Source organism: Argiope bruennichi, chromosome 8, assembly GCF_947563725.1.
Source record: "Argiope bruennichi chromosome 8, qqArgBrue1.1, whole genome shotgun sequence".
In the NCBI taxonomy this organism is placed as follows: Eukaryota; Metazoa; Arthropoda; class Arachnida; order Araneae; family Araneidae; genus Argiope; species Argiope bruennichi.
In genome coordinates this window covers 22,007,351-22,025,373 of record NC_079158.1, presented here as the reverse complement: position 1 = coordinate 22,025,373, position 18,023 = coordinate 22,007,351, and the positions used below count along the sequence as shown (strand labels likewise).

The 18,023-nt window shown below is 29.3% G+C and overlaps 1 protein-coding gene and 1 non-coding gene across 5 annotated transcripts in view; one reads left to right on the top strand and one right to left on the bottom strand.

The window, feature by feature from the left end:
- LOC129980857 (endothelin-converting enzyme homolog) overlaps positions 1-18,023 on the bottom strand; it is a 145,352-nt gene that overhangs the window by 11,129 nt on the left and 116,200 nt on the right. For all 4 annotated transcript variants that reach the window (XM_056091286.1, XM_056091285.1, XM_056091287.1 and 1 more), the window contains 7 exons: positions 15,668-15,903; positions 11,581-11,803; positions 9,574-9,672; positions 7,306-7,383; positions 5,056-5,218; positions 2,334-2,385; positions 1,739-1,806 (listed from right to left, as the gene is read on the bottom strand). In XM_056091286.1, coding sequence (XP_055947261.1) covers positions 1,739-1,806; positions 2,334-2,385; positions 5,056-5,218; positions 7,306-7,383; positions 9,574-9,672; positions 11,581-11,803; positions 15,668-15,903 — 919 coding nt within the window. The remainder of the gene's footprint in view (positions 1-1,738; positions 1,807-2,333; positions 2,386-5,055; positions 5,219-7,305; positions 7,384-9,573; positions 9,673-11,580; positions 11,804-15,667; positions 15,904-18,023) is intronic.
- On the top strand, positions 6,114-6,187 carry Trnan-guu (transfer RNA asparagine (anticodon GUU)). Its single transcript has one exon. It is a non-coding gene; the product is annotated as a tRNA-Asn (tRNA).

Genomic DNA, 18,023 nt, shown 5'->3' with positions numbered 1-18,023 from the left:
GCCTCGCAATCAACATTTCGAACAGGGGATATATTAGTTGAAAAGTAAATTAAAAATGTTAACTAGGAAATAGTATATTCATTATTATTCTTTCTGAAAAAATGCAGCAATTATTGTATTGAATTAAAGATTCAGTGCAATATTTGTTTTTAAAACTTTAAAAATATTGATTTATTTTAATACTAAAATAAAATAAAAATTATTTTCTTTAGTGATATGTGTGTATATATTTTATTTATTGCCGTCTGAAATATTAATATATATATATATATATATATACGAATAGTATATTTTTCAATTCAATTAATATAAAATTTATGAGATTTTTCAGAAAAATAACTGACAAAAAAAAAAAAAATAGAAGAAGAATTGTTCTGTCAAATTATTTCACTTTCCCGATTCTTTAAACAAAATTGAGACGGCTACTGGTTTCAATGTCTTCAGAGATACATTTCCTAACGTTTACACTAGCTAATACCGTTACATGTGATCACCGTTAATGCTATTCACTTTATATTAACAAAAACCTTCGGTCCTGAACCTACATTTTTAAATATATACAAAAATATTCATTTAGTGTGACAATGACAGCATTTAACCTCTTGTGCTATAATGTCTTCTCTGACTCGTGCATCAAATCAATGAATTTTTAGTATTTGAATTAATTGGAAGTATTACGTCATTTTAATCGCAAAAGTTACTTGGTAAAGCCTCAATATCTCAAGTGCCATTTATATTATTATACGGAATGGAATAGCAATAAATGTCGTAAATAGGATTTATGACCTAGTTTAATAATTAAATAAAATCGAAAATGAAGAAAGTTCTATTAGTTTTAAAGTACCAATCATTTAATTTTTAATGACCAACATTCATTTTCAATCAGTGTAAATGGTTTATATTTGTGGAATTTTTCGCTCCGCTTGTAAGGAAACATCTGGAAGTCATTTTTCCAATGGGATTAGTTTAGCATTCTTTTATCTAGACTTGAGTGATCTGGATTGATTTAAAGCCGAGGATTTAAGCTACATTTCCAGATCTTTCTTGAAATCTATTGAATAGCCATAAATCTTCGCTGCCTGTGTCTGAATTACGAAAGCAAAATGGAAATGCATTGTAGACAAAATTAGAAATCTTGACAAGTATGAAAGTTTACCTAAAATGAGTCAATTCAACGTTGTAGCGCAGTTGATAGTTACAAAGTCTCTTTATGAAATTTTGAAAAACCTTGAGCTTCTTGTGAGCGAAAGTAAGCAATAATGAGTTAATTGTAGTTCTGAAAAACGAATGTGTTGTAAAATCCTTCTAATGAACACCGAAATGCGTCCAGCGCTTGATATTTTGAAACTCAGTGTCATCTCTCAACAAATTTTAAAAAGCAATGCAAGTACGAACAATACATAAGTGAACCGTTAAGAAATAATGGACAATAAGCAACAAACAATAAGCTTTTTAATATTCATTTTCGAAATAAATCATACATAGTTCTGATATGTTTTTTTTTTTAATTTTCCCTTGAGATGATAATAATATAATTAATTTTACCCTATTCGATCTTTTATCGGCCAGTATTATCAAAATCTCGAAATAAGTGGCAACTATTATATTTAGTAAAAAGACTTTTAATGAAATTTCAGTAGTAAACATTTTGTTTTTCATTTTTTTAAATTCTATAATTAATAAAGCCTAGAATCAGAATGAATGTTATTTTTTTAATAGTGAGATGCAAAATGTATACCTTGATCATCAAAAGCATGAGTTAGTTCATGGCCCATAACTACTCCCATAGCGCCGAAATTAAGTGACCTGTAAAATACAAAAACAAATAAAAGGAAAGAAAAAATATTAAAAAAACAATGAAATTCATACACAGAAAAGAAACAAGATTAACCTAGATAATCCTCGAGAAAAAAACTTTTCAAATGAGTCATCGAGATAATACATGTAATCGTATTTTCAGAGAGACATGAACTGAAACTGGATTTCGAAAGAAAGTAAAGTTAAGATATATGGTAACATTGAATTTTTCTGAGTCATTTTAAAACTGGTTATTTTAATCAATTCCTTGGATTATTCTTTTAAGATTCCTTGGATAATTGTATTAATAAATATAGCAAGTTGAAAAATCATCCAACTCTTCATTTCTGTGTTCTGAATTAAAATAACCAATTCAGTTCTTCTAATTAATATAGAAATGTTCGATGTCAATTAGTACGCATCCAACATACAATCAACATACCTTTTCGAGCCTTTTTTTTCAGTCAACTATTACAAAAATTAAAAACTCTGAGATCAACTATTTCTTAAAAATACTATGAAATCTCAAAAATTACTTGGGATAGTGAGGATCATAGAAAGGTGCTTGAAGAATTCCAGCCGGAAAAACTAGAGAAAGAAAAAGGTTCAGATATAAATAATTTCAAAAACTATACTTGGTAAATATTTGTTTGTTGTGTATATAATATTCTATACAGAATATAAAAAAAAATATTGAAGGTTAAGCGATTTTCCCACACTGCTTACATCATTTTGTAAAGTAATATTACATGTAGACATTATGTATGTTAATGCCTACTTTTGCTATATATAGAGTATAAAAAGAGGAACAAGCGTTTGTTTCCTTCAATGTTGCACCTAGAAATAGACTTCATATTATTAAGCTCTTTAAATGGGGAGGACAATTATATTGAAACAAATTGGTTTCTGTGGAGGATGATAATAATAAAAAAAAAATTAAATTGTCATATGGTGCTTTAGTGTAAAAGTTCAGTAAATTGTTCCTCACATTTTTATCAAAGGATGCACAAATCTTCCAATTTCTGTCTGAAAAATTCGTAGAGTATGATTATCTCTAAATTGAAAAGGGCTTATTACAAGTTTAAATAATATCTTTTTTTTTCTTTTTTGTAGAAATGCAAATATATTCTGTACAGAGAAAATACTCTAGCACAAATATTATTTTGACTGTATACATCGTTCAATAGTAACAAATAGTAACTCAATGAAAGAAATTTGCTACTCAACTGACGAGTTTGATTGGTTAATAGCTGCATGTGCATTTTCTTTTTTATTTTTAATTTACTTATATATATTTTTTTATTCTGAGAGTTCGTACTAACAAAAATAGAAAAAACGGAAAAAGAAGACTGAAAATGAATCAATAACCAACAGACATAGGATGGAACTAGTACATTGAATAACACACGATGGCATCGACATTTGCTCACTACACTCAGTTGAGAGATACACTAGAAGGCGAAAAACAGTCCTTTTGGGATTATCTTATTCCTCTTTCACGTTTTCTCTCTCTCTCTCAGTCCCATCCAAGGTAAAAGCCTCACCGATCGTAATTTATTTTCCTTTATTTGCTTTTATTGAAGTGCAATATTTAAGGGAATAAACGCTTGTTCCATTTGTTGGATCCCTGTACGGCTATGCAGAAACTGATATGAAATATTATATATATATATATATATATATTGGGTTTTACGCCACAATGAAAACTACGTATTAAACTAACATATTATAATGACAATAATTTATCATCATCAATATTTTGACATTTTTAAGAAATTCAACAATAATGAAAGTTATTAAAGAAACGAAAACACAATAATGAATCAAAAATTACTTTCAAATTATTATATTTATGAAAATTATCTAAAATAAAATGAATGGCGACACAGATTTAATTGTTAAGGGGATTACTTTTAGAAAATATATCTATTACAGGGATTCTCAGAACACGGCTTTCAGAAAGTTTCTGCAGATTGTCATCGATCATGGTCAATAAAACCCAAAACCATCCGTAATTCAAAAGTTTATTTTAAACATTTGTTGTTAAAATATTCTGGAGAATAAATCATTAAATCACATTTTTATTTCTCTTTATCAGAGTCAGGTCAGAGTTTCCATCTTTGAACTATTGACAATGGAAAGATTTAACTATTCAAAAAAAAAAAAAAAAAAGATTATTCAATTTAGACTAATAATTGCTTCATATAACGGCAAACTTTATTACAATTAAAAAATATTTGCCACTCCCTAGAAGTTACAAGTAAAGATTCGACTTCGGGGTCGAAGAGTTCCAGGTTCGAAACCAATTCCATTGAAGAATCGCAGTGTGAGCGGATACGGTACACGCTAGTCCGTGGGTGCTAAATGCCTTCGCGCTATTTGTTGCGAAAGCTTGGAGGCGTGTGTTCCGTATTAGGTGTCGTCATCTTCATCTGACTGTTTTTCAAAATTATATCCTAAAATAGCCCTAGTTTTGCTTCCATACGGGACTTCATTAATAAAACTGAAAGTCCGAATATATATACAAAAACATCGTAATATAAGTTTAAGTTTTGTTATTCTTTATTCATTGAAAGTACATGACCCCACGGAAGAGCTACGGCTTCGAGAAAGGAGATCTACAGGCTCGAGATTAGATTCCATGGAAAATTTGCCGTTCATACAAGCGCTATAACTGCCACTTTCCTGGTTTTTTTTTTTTTTTTTTTGTGATTATTTTTGTCATTTAGTTTTAATTTAGTTATATTAACGCCCCGTTTTTAAACTAACACTAGGGCTATTTTAGGACGGACCTCATAATTTCGAACCGTTATCAGATGAAGAGGTCGACACCTGAGCTGGCACCTCCTCTCCAAACTTCCACACCATAACAGCGGGAGAACGTTTGGCCCCAACAGATTAAACGGGCAACAGCCCACTTGCACGACGATTCTTCGGAGGAATCGGGTCTCGAACCTGAAATTGTCCAGTTCCATAGCCGAAAACTTACGACCAGGCCACCGTGGCCCCATAACCGTCTTTACCTTATACAGAAAAATTTCTATCTTCGCTTTCTTGCTTGCCGACAGGGTTTTTATTTTTTTGATCGTTATTGATTGCACAATAATTCTTTACGATAACATTTTCTTCACTACAAGCGAGAGATGAATTTTAGTAGGTGTTACGTTCAGTTATGAAATAATTAAATAATTCTTTAGCTATTATTATTAATATGAGTCGTTTCAAATATGTTGGGAAAAATTATGCAACTGTTATTACCTATTTGATTTTTGGTGGGTGTGTAGTAGGCGTTTACAGTAGGAGGCGTCATTTTCCATTCACTCCTGTTAGAAGGTTTGTCGAGCTTTTTCATATTTTGTTTCAGAGAGAACTGCTCCACTACAATATTGTTTTGGAAATATTCGTCATCGTTGAACTCCAACTGAAAAGAAGAAAAATGGAAACAAAGTTTAAACAAGAAATAACTGCAAGGGCAAAAAGATGATGAATGAATAACCAGAAGCTTTGATATAAAATATCCGCGGTATTAAAATATGTCACACTCAGTAACAAAATTTTATTGACAAACGCTAATGCAACAATCTGCTTCCAATTATTCTGATATAATGCCATTTTAGAATAGTGGTTTTAAAAAATGGATAATTTGTTGTTGTAATGGATTGTTGGCTCATGTATAAATGCTGTAGGGACACAAATTTTTTGGATTACATGAATATTTAAAGGTTCCAACATGCAAATGAAACGGTTTGGAAAGGGATTGGATTCATAGAAATTAAACTTTCAAAAAGTTAAAAATAGATAAATATATTCTTTCTGCTCGATAGCTTGTGAACGAATAAAAGTATAGTAAACAATTCAGCTCTTATTTCTCATCTACAAACAGTAAAAGAGGATTTTTTTTTTTTTTTTTTTGCTACAGAATATTGTTCGCAAACCTGATATTATAAATAAAAATGAATAAAATATTGTGAATAATTATAAATAAAAATGCTGCCCATTATATTTTTTCGTAATTAAATACGGATGTAACATCTCAATACATGTATTTATTTTAACTTTAAAGTTTCGTGTTTCTTTTTAAATTTTATTTTTAGTAGTATTTCTGACAATTTTTGTGAAGAAAGTAAAGATTGCAAGTAAACTAAACGACAAAGTGAAATTAGCGGGGAAAAAAAATATCAGTCAAGTTTCCATTTGCTTTTTTAAACGGAACCTCCCTTCTCCATTGCTGCTTGTTGAAAACCATGACGTCGAAATCAGATAACCACACAAAGGCGATATGATTTCAGAAACTCCAAAGATGCACACGTACGCAAGCCTCCGTGGCGCAATCGGCTAGCGCGTTCGGCTGTTAACCGAAAGGTTGGTGGTTCGAGCCCACCCGGGGGCGCGTTTTTTGGACAGTCCTCTTTAAACACGAACAACGTTACGCGTTTACCGTAATAATCTGATATATAAAAATGAATTTTCATTTGTACGTATTTTATGCTCTGTCCTACCGTTCATTCGATTGCGATAAAACTTAACCAACTTACTATTTGCGCTTGCGTGAAGATAAATAGGCAAAGAACAATTATTATATCTAATATTGAACTTAGAAAATCCATGTTTTTCACAGGGCCAGTTGTATGTTGGATGCTCACGATTCAGCCCAGTAATTTATTTGTTTTTGTTAATGAAGGAAATATATATATAAAAATATATATCTAAAGCACTTGACAAATAATAATAATAATAAAATAGAATAAATATTATTTATACTTCTCCTTCATATATCATCCAATTTCAATGAATGTATTCATTGTAGACAAGAAAATAAATATCATTTTTTCTATCATTCCTAATTAAACAAGATAGCCATTTCAAATTTCTTCTACGTCAGCAATACGCCGGTACCAACTAGTACATTACTATTTAGGCCTTGCGCAGTATTCTGACTTTTTTTTTAAATCTAATTGTTTGCCCTCTAGAGAAAATGCGGCGCGAAATATATGGCTGGCAGTTTGCTCTGTCGAAGTCATTTAGTCCACTCGGAGGTGTGGTATGATGTATGTAATACATTAATAGCATTTGGGTAGTGAATATATGCCCCACAAACTGATTTCTCATGTCGAAACCGTGTTGGGTGAGCAATCAGCAACAAATATAGGCTGAGTGCATCATGCCTTAATTGCACGGCATCACAAAAAGTGTAATGAACAGCAAAGGAAATCTAAAAGATTAAGTCAAATTTATTGGCTGGCTTCTTAAACTTATTGGAAAAAAAATTAACAGTCGCTCGAGAGTTTCTCTTAATTGTTTGCTTTTATTTTGTTTCTCTTTTCGTATTTGTTCGGTGGTGTTTTTTTTTTTTTTTTTTTTTTTTAATAAAGAGTAGACTTCCTTTTTTCTTAAGTTCTTTAAAATGATGAAAGTGGTCCAGCAAATATTTAAATACATCAACTTTTAGTTTTTTAATAATTTTTCTGAATAGGCATATTCTTTTTTTGCACAGCAATAGTAACTTACCCCTTCGTACTTTTCATCTAATTTCTTCGGATCCAAAATGAATTCTGGAAATCCAATCATATCCGTGATCCAGTCAGCCTAAAAGGAAATTTAAAATGTAAAATTATCATCTTTATTAAATAAAAATTTAACGTCAGATTTTAGAATAATAAATCTGTTCGAATATAACAAAAATAGATTAACATAAGTTCATACATTACGAACGGTTCGTGAAAAGAAAGGAAATTTTATAAAAATGGTCATTATTTATGAACATATATAAATTTGTACTAAAAAAGAAAACAGTGAAAAAAAATCTTTATAAAAGTTGGATACCAAGTTCAAACAACTGAATTAAAGAAATATAAGAAATAATGAAATTATAAAAGTTATATTTTACTATCACAAGAGCTGTACTCAAAAGATATGTCACTAATATTGATTTTTTTGCATTGAATAGGTTTTATAAAAGAATCAAGGCACTTAAATTTATGGTAATGATAATTACTCGATGACGGAACATAAAAAAAGGCTAATTGCGGCATCATTAAATTATCTAAAAAAATGTGAAAGCCAATTGTTTGATATTTTTTATTAAAAAATTAAATTTATTTGCATTTTGGCAAAGTTAAAAAATATCTACAAAGTAAAATTGAATTTTTTTTGTTTGTTATTATTACCGCGTTTTGATTGAGAAATACCGATTATTTTCCAAAACAGAAATGGTTCGCCAAACATTCAAATGACTATTTTATCTGATTATTAATACAAAAAGAAAATAATAGCACAGAAGCACTGTTTAAATTAACAAAAAAAAAAAAAAAATTAATCATGCGAGAGATTCAAAAAATTTCTTTTATATTAAAAGCAGATATCTTAACCGAGCCTTTAGTCATCCTTTAATTCTTAGAATTGAATAAAACTATTGAAAAAAAAATACACTATTCGAAAATATAAAGATATTTTTATAAAAGAACCAAGAAAATTCATTTTAATTTTAGGTAAAAATTAAATGTAGCAACATCAGATTTATTTTCTTTTATTACAAAATGCATTTAATGGCAAAACTTGGCAAAAAGTTATTAAAGTACCCGTATCTCTTATTTCCGCAATACATTGGAATTATTTTCTGATACAAGAAATAGATACAACGATTCATGTTAGAGAAGTAAAGACTATTTATGAGTGATTAAATACAAAATAATAATTCTTAAAGAGTTCTGAGAGTTTTTTAACAGAGAAATATTTATAAAACACACAACAAAATATTTACAGTTAATTCCAAAATGTTATCTAGCACACATAAATTATGCAAATATTTGTTAAGTACTAGCAAGACATATAGCGTTCAAGATTATTACGCTAAATATCAATAACTTAAACAAAAAATTTACATTATTCATGTACTTAAATAAATATAATGTGACCGTAAGGGCGCCAAAATTTAAATTCTGTCAGGGAAGGCCATTAGTCAATAAATCATGCCACTTAAGTTAAGATACATTTAATGAAATAAAAGGACATGATTTACAAGGGAATAAAAGTATTTGGGACAATAACATTTTATTAAAAATATAAATTAAAATTATATTCGGGGCAATATCATGTTTACCGCTTGCTTCTAAGACTTGAACTAACTGTTTATTGCAGCGGCCGTTAGAGGGCCAAGGAAAACAGTTACGATTACAATAGTCATATTTTTACCTTCTAATATACGAAATGAAATCAGAGGGAAAATATTCAAGCTTCAAAAATTTCTACATTCATGATTTGGATGAATCTTGGCATTTCAGACCAAAAATCACGTTCGAAGTCATCTTTGTCTGTCTATCTGTGAGCACATAACTCAAAAATGCAATGAATGTTAGGCACGAAATTTGGCACGAAGTCTTTACGCCAATATTGCAAATTTCTGCCAAATTTTGGATGAAATTCGCCTGCAGAACATATTTGTTCGTCTCTACTCATAAAAACAAGATAATTAAAATTGCAAGCGGATAAAGGATGAAGTTTAGTTTGTAGTCTTTATTTTTAGAACCGTAAGTTGGATTAAATATGTCAAAATATTGACCCTCTATCAGTCTGTAAACTTGCATATGGGAAAACGATAATGTGAAATACGAGAAGTTTGAGAGGAGAACAATCCCAATGATTTCATTTCAGTTCAAGCAACGTCAGATTTAATATTTTTATTCACGCCGAGAAAGCTCGTCGAATCGGTTTATGAGGCAATGAAAGGCAGTTAAGGCCGATCAACAGCGAAAGAGGAAACGTCGCTTGTATTATTACCTTTTCTTTTGCCAGTTTCCGCGTTTCTGGATCCATCCACTTCAGGAGCGGCAAGTTTTCTTTGAAGGCGGTGCGAATTTCATTGATCATATTTTCAGCCTGGAAAAAAAATCAGTTCATTATTTTAATCACGAATTCTTCTAACTTAGAACCAAAAAAAAAAAAAAAAAAAAAACCCTGCAAAATGATACAAACAAACAAAAATGATTAACAAACAAACAAGTTAACAAACGAAATGAATGATGAATTAATGAAACAAGCTTTGAAAATAAAATCTTCCAATTATTTGATCCATTTCGGTATGTTATATCTTTCAGTTTTCTGTATACACAAAATAACTTTTTTATAAATTGTTTACATTAAAAATATGTCTTCATCATTGGCTCCGAAAGACAACATAAGCTAGGAAAAACTAGCCGCACATGAGATATTTGGGTTGTAATATATAAATGATGATATATTATATAAATTCATTTTGTGTAGTCTCTATACGAAAGGAAGTTTTGTTTCAGTGTTTAATCGTTGACTCCATGGAACAATTATTGCGAAATTTTAGACAATATAAATTATTATCATTATTGTTAATGCGTTTAAACCTACCCTGCATAACTTTTATGGGTATTTATTAATGGCAGTTGTTAAATCTATATTTATTAAGCCAAGAATTCTGCACGTGCAGGTTTCTACAGTAAAAAATGTTGTTAGATTTCCTCTGTAAAATGTTAGATATATATATATATATATATATATATATATATATATATATATATATATATATGCTTCGTGAGTGTCCTTTACGCTAAAAATATTCGAATAAATAATTAATTAGGACTGTAAGGAAAAATTTCTATAATTCTGATCATAATTTGTTGCTTTTATTATATTGGAGTAAATCAAATTGAAACTTGCTTTTAGTACACAATAGTTCTCTCGAACATGCAGTCATCACAATTGCATAATTTATTACAAAATATGGTTAATGATTAAAATCAGAGACAGTCAAACATAGTAAATGTAAAAATAAAAATAAAACAAAAAATTAAAGAATATTTAGAATTCTTATTAATGTTTATTTGGAGTTCTCCGATACCTTTAGTGGAAATGAAAAAACTAATGACGCAATAAATAATCTTGTAGAATACTGTTCAGAATTCGTGAAAGTTTTGAGTCCGATTCCATGTGCAACAATAATTAATCTTATTCCGATAGTATAAATAATTATTCATCACCAGAAACATAGCTTAAATCCTAAAGTTTTTGAATTTTTAAAAACTGCCAAAGCTGCGTTTTCTTCCCCTGACATGCTATATTCTTGTAAATGTTCCTGCCCTATATAAGAGGAAAAGAAATAGCAGGAAAAATGAATGTTAATCTTGCAATTTTTTTCCTGCAAAAATTTAGTTAATTCAATAATTTGCTGTCAGTTTTGATAAAAGTTACGTATTCTTAAACACGATAAAAAATGAATATGGTTTAATAAAACCTTACAAATAAAATATTTGTACACAATAAATTTAAAATAAGCAACTTGAAATTAGAACAATTTTTTTAAAAGGCTGAAAATAAGTCTAAATCTATATCTTGTTGTTTATAGCAAATAATTTATTTTGACAGATTTCTTTAAAGATGTTGGTTTTTATGTGACATTTAATAAAGATCAGATTTTATTTGTTGCACAATATGCATGATGCTCAAATTGTTATTTAAAAAATAGGAAAAAAACGGGTTAGTTAAGAACATAGTGTCTGTTTCAAAATATATTAATTTTTTTATTTCCGATTTCTTGTTTTGAACGAAGTAAATTCACTGATTATATCATTGAAATCAAGTTTTGATGCTTCGTCACATTTCTTTGACAAGGTAGATAATAGTTTTTTTAAAAGTCACTTTTGTGTCACTTCTCCTATAAAGCTCCGAGAGGCATGTAGAAAAATTAATTTAAACTCAAAAGAAATCGGTAAAGGTAAAATCGCTTGGAACCAGTGAAATAAAGCGTCGCTTTCTCACCATGGGCTTACTCTCTCCGTGGAAGACTTCCCTGACGAACATGGCGCCCAGAGCAAATCCAATCACTTCGTTCGTGTCCGAGACACAGTATCGCCAAGGGCTCTCTCCTCCTTCCGATCCTACCAGTGCCTTCCGTAGAATCTTCGAGGCCTCCCGGAAGGGTTTAGAGAGACGAGCCACCAGGCTTTGCACCAAAGACCACGCCAGATAGTTGCTGATAACTCTGCAAGAAAAACAATATTTTTAAATCCAATTTCCTTATGTCCAGAAGCATAAATGAAAAAGAATGTCTTTTTTTTCTATTTCAAACCCGGGTAATTGAATTGGACGAAGTCAAAGAAGAGGAACAAAATAAACTCTGATTTCTGAAAGGAGATTTTTAAAGAGAAGAAGGTTTCGATTTTTTAAAAATGGATTTTCAATAACCTTTACTTATAATAAAGATGAAAGTGTGTGTGTGTGTATATGTGTTGACGCTTTACAAACTTAACAGTTTGATTTAGTGTTACTAAATCTGATACATATATACCTTGGAAGATTGAAATGTGCACTGAGTGTACATTTTTTTAAAAATTTTAATTAGAATTTTAATAAACTAAAAAGGAAGCTTAATTTAAAGGGTATGTGAACTTCCGAAAATATTGCATAAAAATGAATTTGATATCTTTTCAAAATTTAAATAAAATGTCTTTTTTATCATACTATTTTAATAATCGTGTGAATTTTTGATGGATTTTGACTATTTTTTAAAAGTGTTTCTTTTTTCGCTGGATTTTCAACAATAAATGACATTGTTGTCCTAATGTCCAAACCGTTTACATTGTTTCAACTATCCGATCGTGTGATTTTCTTTCATTGTTGAAAACTAAAGAAGAATGATTTTGTTTAATATCTGTGTAATGTGCGAGAAAGATAAAAGAAGTGGTTACAATATCGAAATTTGGAAGGTAGATAAACCACACATTTACATGTTTAATTGAGCCATGGTGCCATTTGACTTGTTTAGATTAAGTGTTTAATGGACACATAATGAGTAGAGTATTTGTAAGACAATTGAAGCAACACATCTTTAATGCTCGGCAATTTCACCGTATCATGGATATGAAGTCATGAAAAACGAATTATCTGAAACATGTTCCCAGCAATTTAGATGGTTGCCTGAGGCGACAATCCTGAGGCCTGAGTTAACAATTAAAAAATACATTGCACATTGCTCTGCGTTTTTTTTTTTGACACTTTTTATTTTATATTCAACAATTACATTGGCATTTGGTAACTATAATAATGTTTATTATCTGTTGCATTCCTATACCATTTACAATTTGTTAATTACATTCTGATTGTAACTGAGTTATTATGCAATAATTACTGAATTATGTCGAAACTATTGACTGTTCTATTTTTTTCTTAATGTTGGTTACTCGATTTGGCTCATTTCATGTTCATAGGCTTATTGGAACTGAGATCTCAAAGGACTTTTGGAGACTTAAAATTCTGTCAAAACAACTTCCATCAAGGGACGAAAGACAATGTCTTATTTATAGTTTGAGAGCGAAAAGGATCGTTTTAAGTTAAGTACATAAAGTGGAAACTCTTAAAAGCACACCACTCAAATGTAATTATTTATGTAAGAGGATCTTCTCTCCTCGTCTTCCGCTATATTTTAATTTTAGTATTTTTCTGTCATACTTTCTTTTTACTACGATTCCGTTTTAATATTGACAGCACGTCACTAAAAGATTGATAACTTAGTAATTATTAACAATTAATTTTTTCATTCTCGTTTAAAGTACGAATAAAATTTAGAAATAATTTTTAAAAATGCTTCCTATGAAAGTATATTTCTAAGCTACTTTAGAATATATAACCATCATCTTGTTGCAAGCACCAATCATGTTTCAATACAGGTTGCAGCATTGCTTTTAAAAATTTTCGAAAGCATCCATTTCTTCTTTTTATGTGCAAAGGAAAAGAAATAAAAATGGAGAATGTTTGGGAAGACTGGCTAAAAGTACATGAAAAACATTGAGGCCTGAAATGCCATTATCATACAAACTGCCCACTTTAAACATGGTCCAATGTCTAATTTCTATTTTATTAGAAATATGCAGGAAATTCCGATTGGGAAAAATATCCTAAAGGATGTAAATTTTGCTTTGAATGATGATTTAATGTTATGTAAGGCAATAAATGCTATTTTGGCAAACCTGTTATCATATTTAGTAAAATAGTCTTAATGATCCCATTCTTCTTTTAACAAATTTTGAATTAAAAAAATAATTCTTCTGGAATCAAAACTATCTGAATTATGAAAATTTGAATTTTATTATACTAGGCCAATCAATCATCAAATACAATAGTTTGTGGAAATTCTTCGAGGCAGTTATTAAAATGGTCTAAAACTGGTGAAAAATGGTTTTAAATTTGGGCAAATGGTTTAAAAAGAAAATAGTCATTGTTTTATAACTCCGCTCATTTTGTTCGCAGAAAGTGAATTTTTTGTTTGTTTGTGATATTAGCGTGCCAAAAATATTTCGTTAAATATGATTAATAGAACCGAGGATGGTGTAGAAAAATTTCGATTTTCTAATTTCTTCAGCAGAATATTTAATAAATCAAATAATGTAAAATATTATTTTTTGCGGCATTTAAAACCTGTTTCTAACTGGAAGAAATATATGTCTGTCTATTGTGGTTTAGAAATTAGTTATTGACCAACAGTTTAGCATGGACATTCAATATATCAAAGAAAATTAGAGCATTAATTTTACACGCTGTCTATAATAATATTTTGATCTTTTAAAGTAAATTTTCAATAAACATTTTAAGAATGTAAAAATACATTGCTCAGAACTTCAAGGAGTATCAAAAACAAAATGAAATTTGAATTTTATGATGTATGACTTTGAAGCTTTCCAATATAATATTCGCATTTAATAGCACATAAAATATACTCATATTTAATGGTCACTAATCATTAATGACTTTGTGAAAAGCACGTTCATCTAGGAAGTAACATAAAAACATAAACTGTATAACATCATGAAAAAGAATAACAATACATGCATGAAATGTTTATTACTGCGATAAAAATATTCGGAACGCTTCATTTGAAAATCTATGCATTTGCATTTCTAGTAGGTATTAATTTCAAAATTTTATAGAACATTTTTACGACTCCTTTAAACATCTAGCAATAGTCTGGTATTTATTTCATTTTATCATCGGAAAATAAATTTGTTTTTAATAAGTTACGGTTTTTAATTTTATCGCTTGTATAAATAATGGTATAAAGCATATGCATTAAAATTTGTTTGCACAAAGTAATTCTTCCGGCGGAAATATCTGAAATGTGAAAGGCCTTTAAAGACAACTTCTTATCAAAAACAAAAGTTTGAGTGAAATAAAATGTTTAAAGATAGGGAATTGATCATAAATGAATCACGCTCTGGATGATTATTCGCTTCGTTTTATCATTAATATGTTGATTAGATCAGAGAATTGGCACTTGGTGATCATCTTTTAACAATTAGAGATGTTATTGAACATGTCCCTAAATGGAAAACGTCAAAAAAAAAAGCAATTATGGAGTAATAATTAATGGTCTTCGCAAAACGATAATGCATCCTTTTAGTATCATTATTATGCGTAAAATCTTGACAAAAAAATCATAAAATAAAATTTCATAAGTTCCGTATTCACCTGATATCGCACCGTGTGACTTTCCATAGTTGAAGATTGCCTTTTCATGATGATCGTTTTAAGTCCATTAATTATATTTAAAAGAAAATTCGGTAGGAACTCTTGAGGAGCTGCATAAAAACAACTATAGGGCATGTTTGATTAATGGGTAAATGTTGGTAGAAATGCTTAGCAATGGAAGGAAATTACTTTGAAGGAGATACAATGACTTTTGACCCAGAAGTTGATATTTTTTATTTTATGCCATCATTCTGGTCACTGTTTTATCACAGTAATAAAAATGGTCTATAAATAAAATGCAAAGCATTCATTAAGCCTTATGGCACTAGTATAACGTACAAAACGAAATAATTGTGCACGAACCATCAGGAAAGATAAAACTCACATTTTTCCTTCAGGAGTTGAGAGATATTGAGTAACCAATTCTGACATCTTCCTGATAAACTCTGGAGCATAAATGATGATTTCTTGGGAGTTGGATATTTCGCGATCCACCTGTTTGAAAGCGGAATTGAAGTACTGCGTCCAGTCGATGACGGGGGCCAGCTCCCGCAGTTCGCTGATAGTCTTCTTGTGATACAATTCTTCATCATCTCGTCTCTCCTCCGATGGAATGGTAATCTAAGGAAGGTATCAATTAGTACAAGACATTGAAAATTACTTTTATTTTCTACAGAAAGAGTTTAATGAAGCAATGTAAATATCGTAATTAATTTCACATCTGAAATATTAGCAAATTAAAGTAACCAATCTCAAACACATTTAATGCTTTTGATTTTTTTAAATTCTACTACTAATACAGATAAATGTGACCGTTTGTGTGTGGGTTTTAGCGCTCTATAGACCAGACCGCTCTATTTGACCTAGAGCTTCCAAATTTGGCACATATATATTTTAGGATGTGGAAATATGCATTTCGGGCGATTTTTTTAATTATCATTAATTAAAAATTTGGTGAAATTTTGACGTTTTTCCACTATGGCCTCCGAAAATATTGCAACACAAAAATAGTTTTTATATTTCTTTAAAATTCAAAAAAAAAAAAAAAATCTTTTCAAAAATATACAAATTTTATGTTATATAATTTTTTTTCTATTTTTAATTAATTAAAAAATATTTTAAGCGTATTTTACAACAATATATTTTATTGTTGAAGCAAAACTCAAATATTTTTAATTGTTGCAACTAATATTTCATTCTCACTGTTGATGATTAAGAATGGAAATTCAGCTTATTTTGCCATAATGGGTAGATTTTAGTGTAAAGCATGCTTTTGATTCTAAAAAAAAAATTTGAATAATTTCGCCTATAATTAAAATTTAACTTTAGAATGAAAAAATAGTGAAAATCATAATGTATATCTCATCATTTTAATTTCGAAATCAATCCTATATTTTGCATGAAGAAATGAAATTAGCCGCTGCAACGTGTATTTAAAAGCTATGTGACGCTGATAATTAGTGATTGAACATGAATCTGTTAGGAACGTTCATTCACACAATAGACAGAATAAATGTAAGATTGTTACAATAACACGTTTTTAAAGTCTCGCGATTTTAAGTTAAAAAATAGATTCTAAAAGGATTAATCAGTATCATATTATACGTATGAAATTCATTATTACTGGCCAGCAAACGGATCGCTAAGACACTAATAATAAAATGAAAAATCAAAACAATATTATATATAGTAATATAATCAGTCTTACTTTCTGTGAGATATGGTACTTTAATGCTCATTAATATTACCATGCAGGAATAAGCAAGATAATGGATTTCCTATTTATAAATAGTTTTTGCTTTGAAAATAGATTATAATTTATAAATTGATTTATAAATAGTTTTTGATTTAGAGCATTCAGCTAAAGTAGCGCAAGCCCAAGAGAGAAAAACAAAAACAAAACAAAGCAAAAAAATAACGATAAATAAAATAACTTTTAGAATTACTGAGGAATTATGGGATGACAGAAGAAACGTCTGCTATCCAATCAATTTAAAAAAACTGGGATTCTGGGATGACAGAAGAAAAGTCTTCTATCCAATTAGTTTCTTTCTTTTAATGGAATTGATTATTTGCATATTTATCATATATTCTTGAAAATATTTTCTAAATTACAAAAATTCTATTCCCATGAAATTTGATTTCTTTTGGTTAAACGCTTTGAAAGTAAATGAAGGTACTTTTGAAATTAAATTTAAAAAAAAATAAATTTTTTTTTACTTCACATGCGAACATTAATTAAGTAATTTTGGAGCAAATATAGATCAAACAAAATATGTGTGAAATTACTGTAAATAAACAGAATGATTTTAAAATTTGGATGTATTTTCTACCGATTATCTCATATTGCAGCTGGTTTTATAATATGACCGTAGTTTTCTATAATATGGTTGATTCTGATTATAGTTTCCTCATATAGAAAAATGTAATGAAGTTCTAATTTTGGAATAGAATCTCGTCACCATTAATAGATTGTTCGAAATCCGATTGCTAATGGAAATGTACAATTTTGATCTAATAGCCAAACACAGAATTTTGTTTATTTTGCTAGCTGTTCTTTTGAGTTTATGTGTTTACTCAATAGAATATCAAGCACACACAAACAGGAAATCTTTGTTTCAATAAATTTGGATCAAATAAATACAGATTTTTATTTATCGATTCTATACAAAATTTCTCCATTCTAGCATATTCTGTCGCAGCATAATCATATTCATTTACGCACTGACGTATGGGCAAGT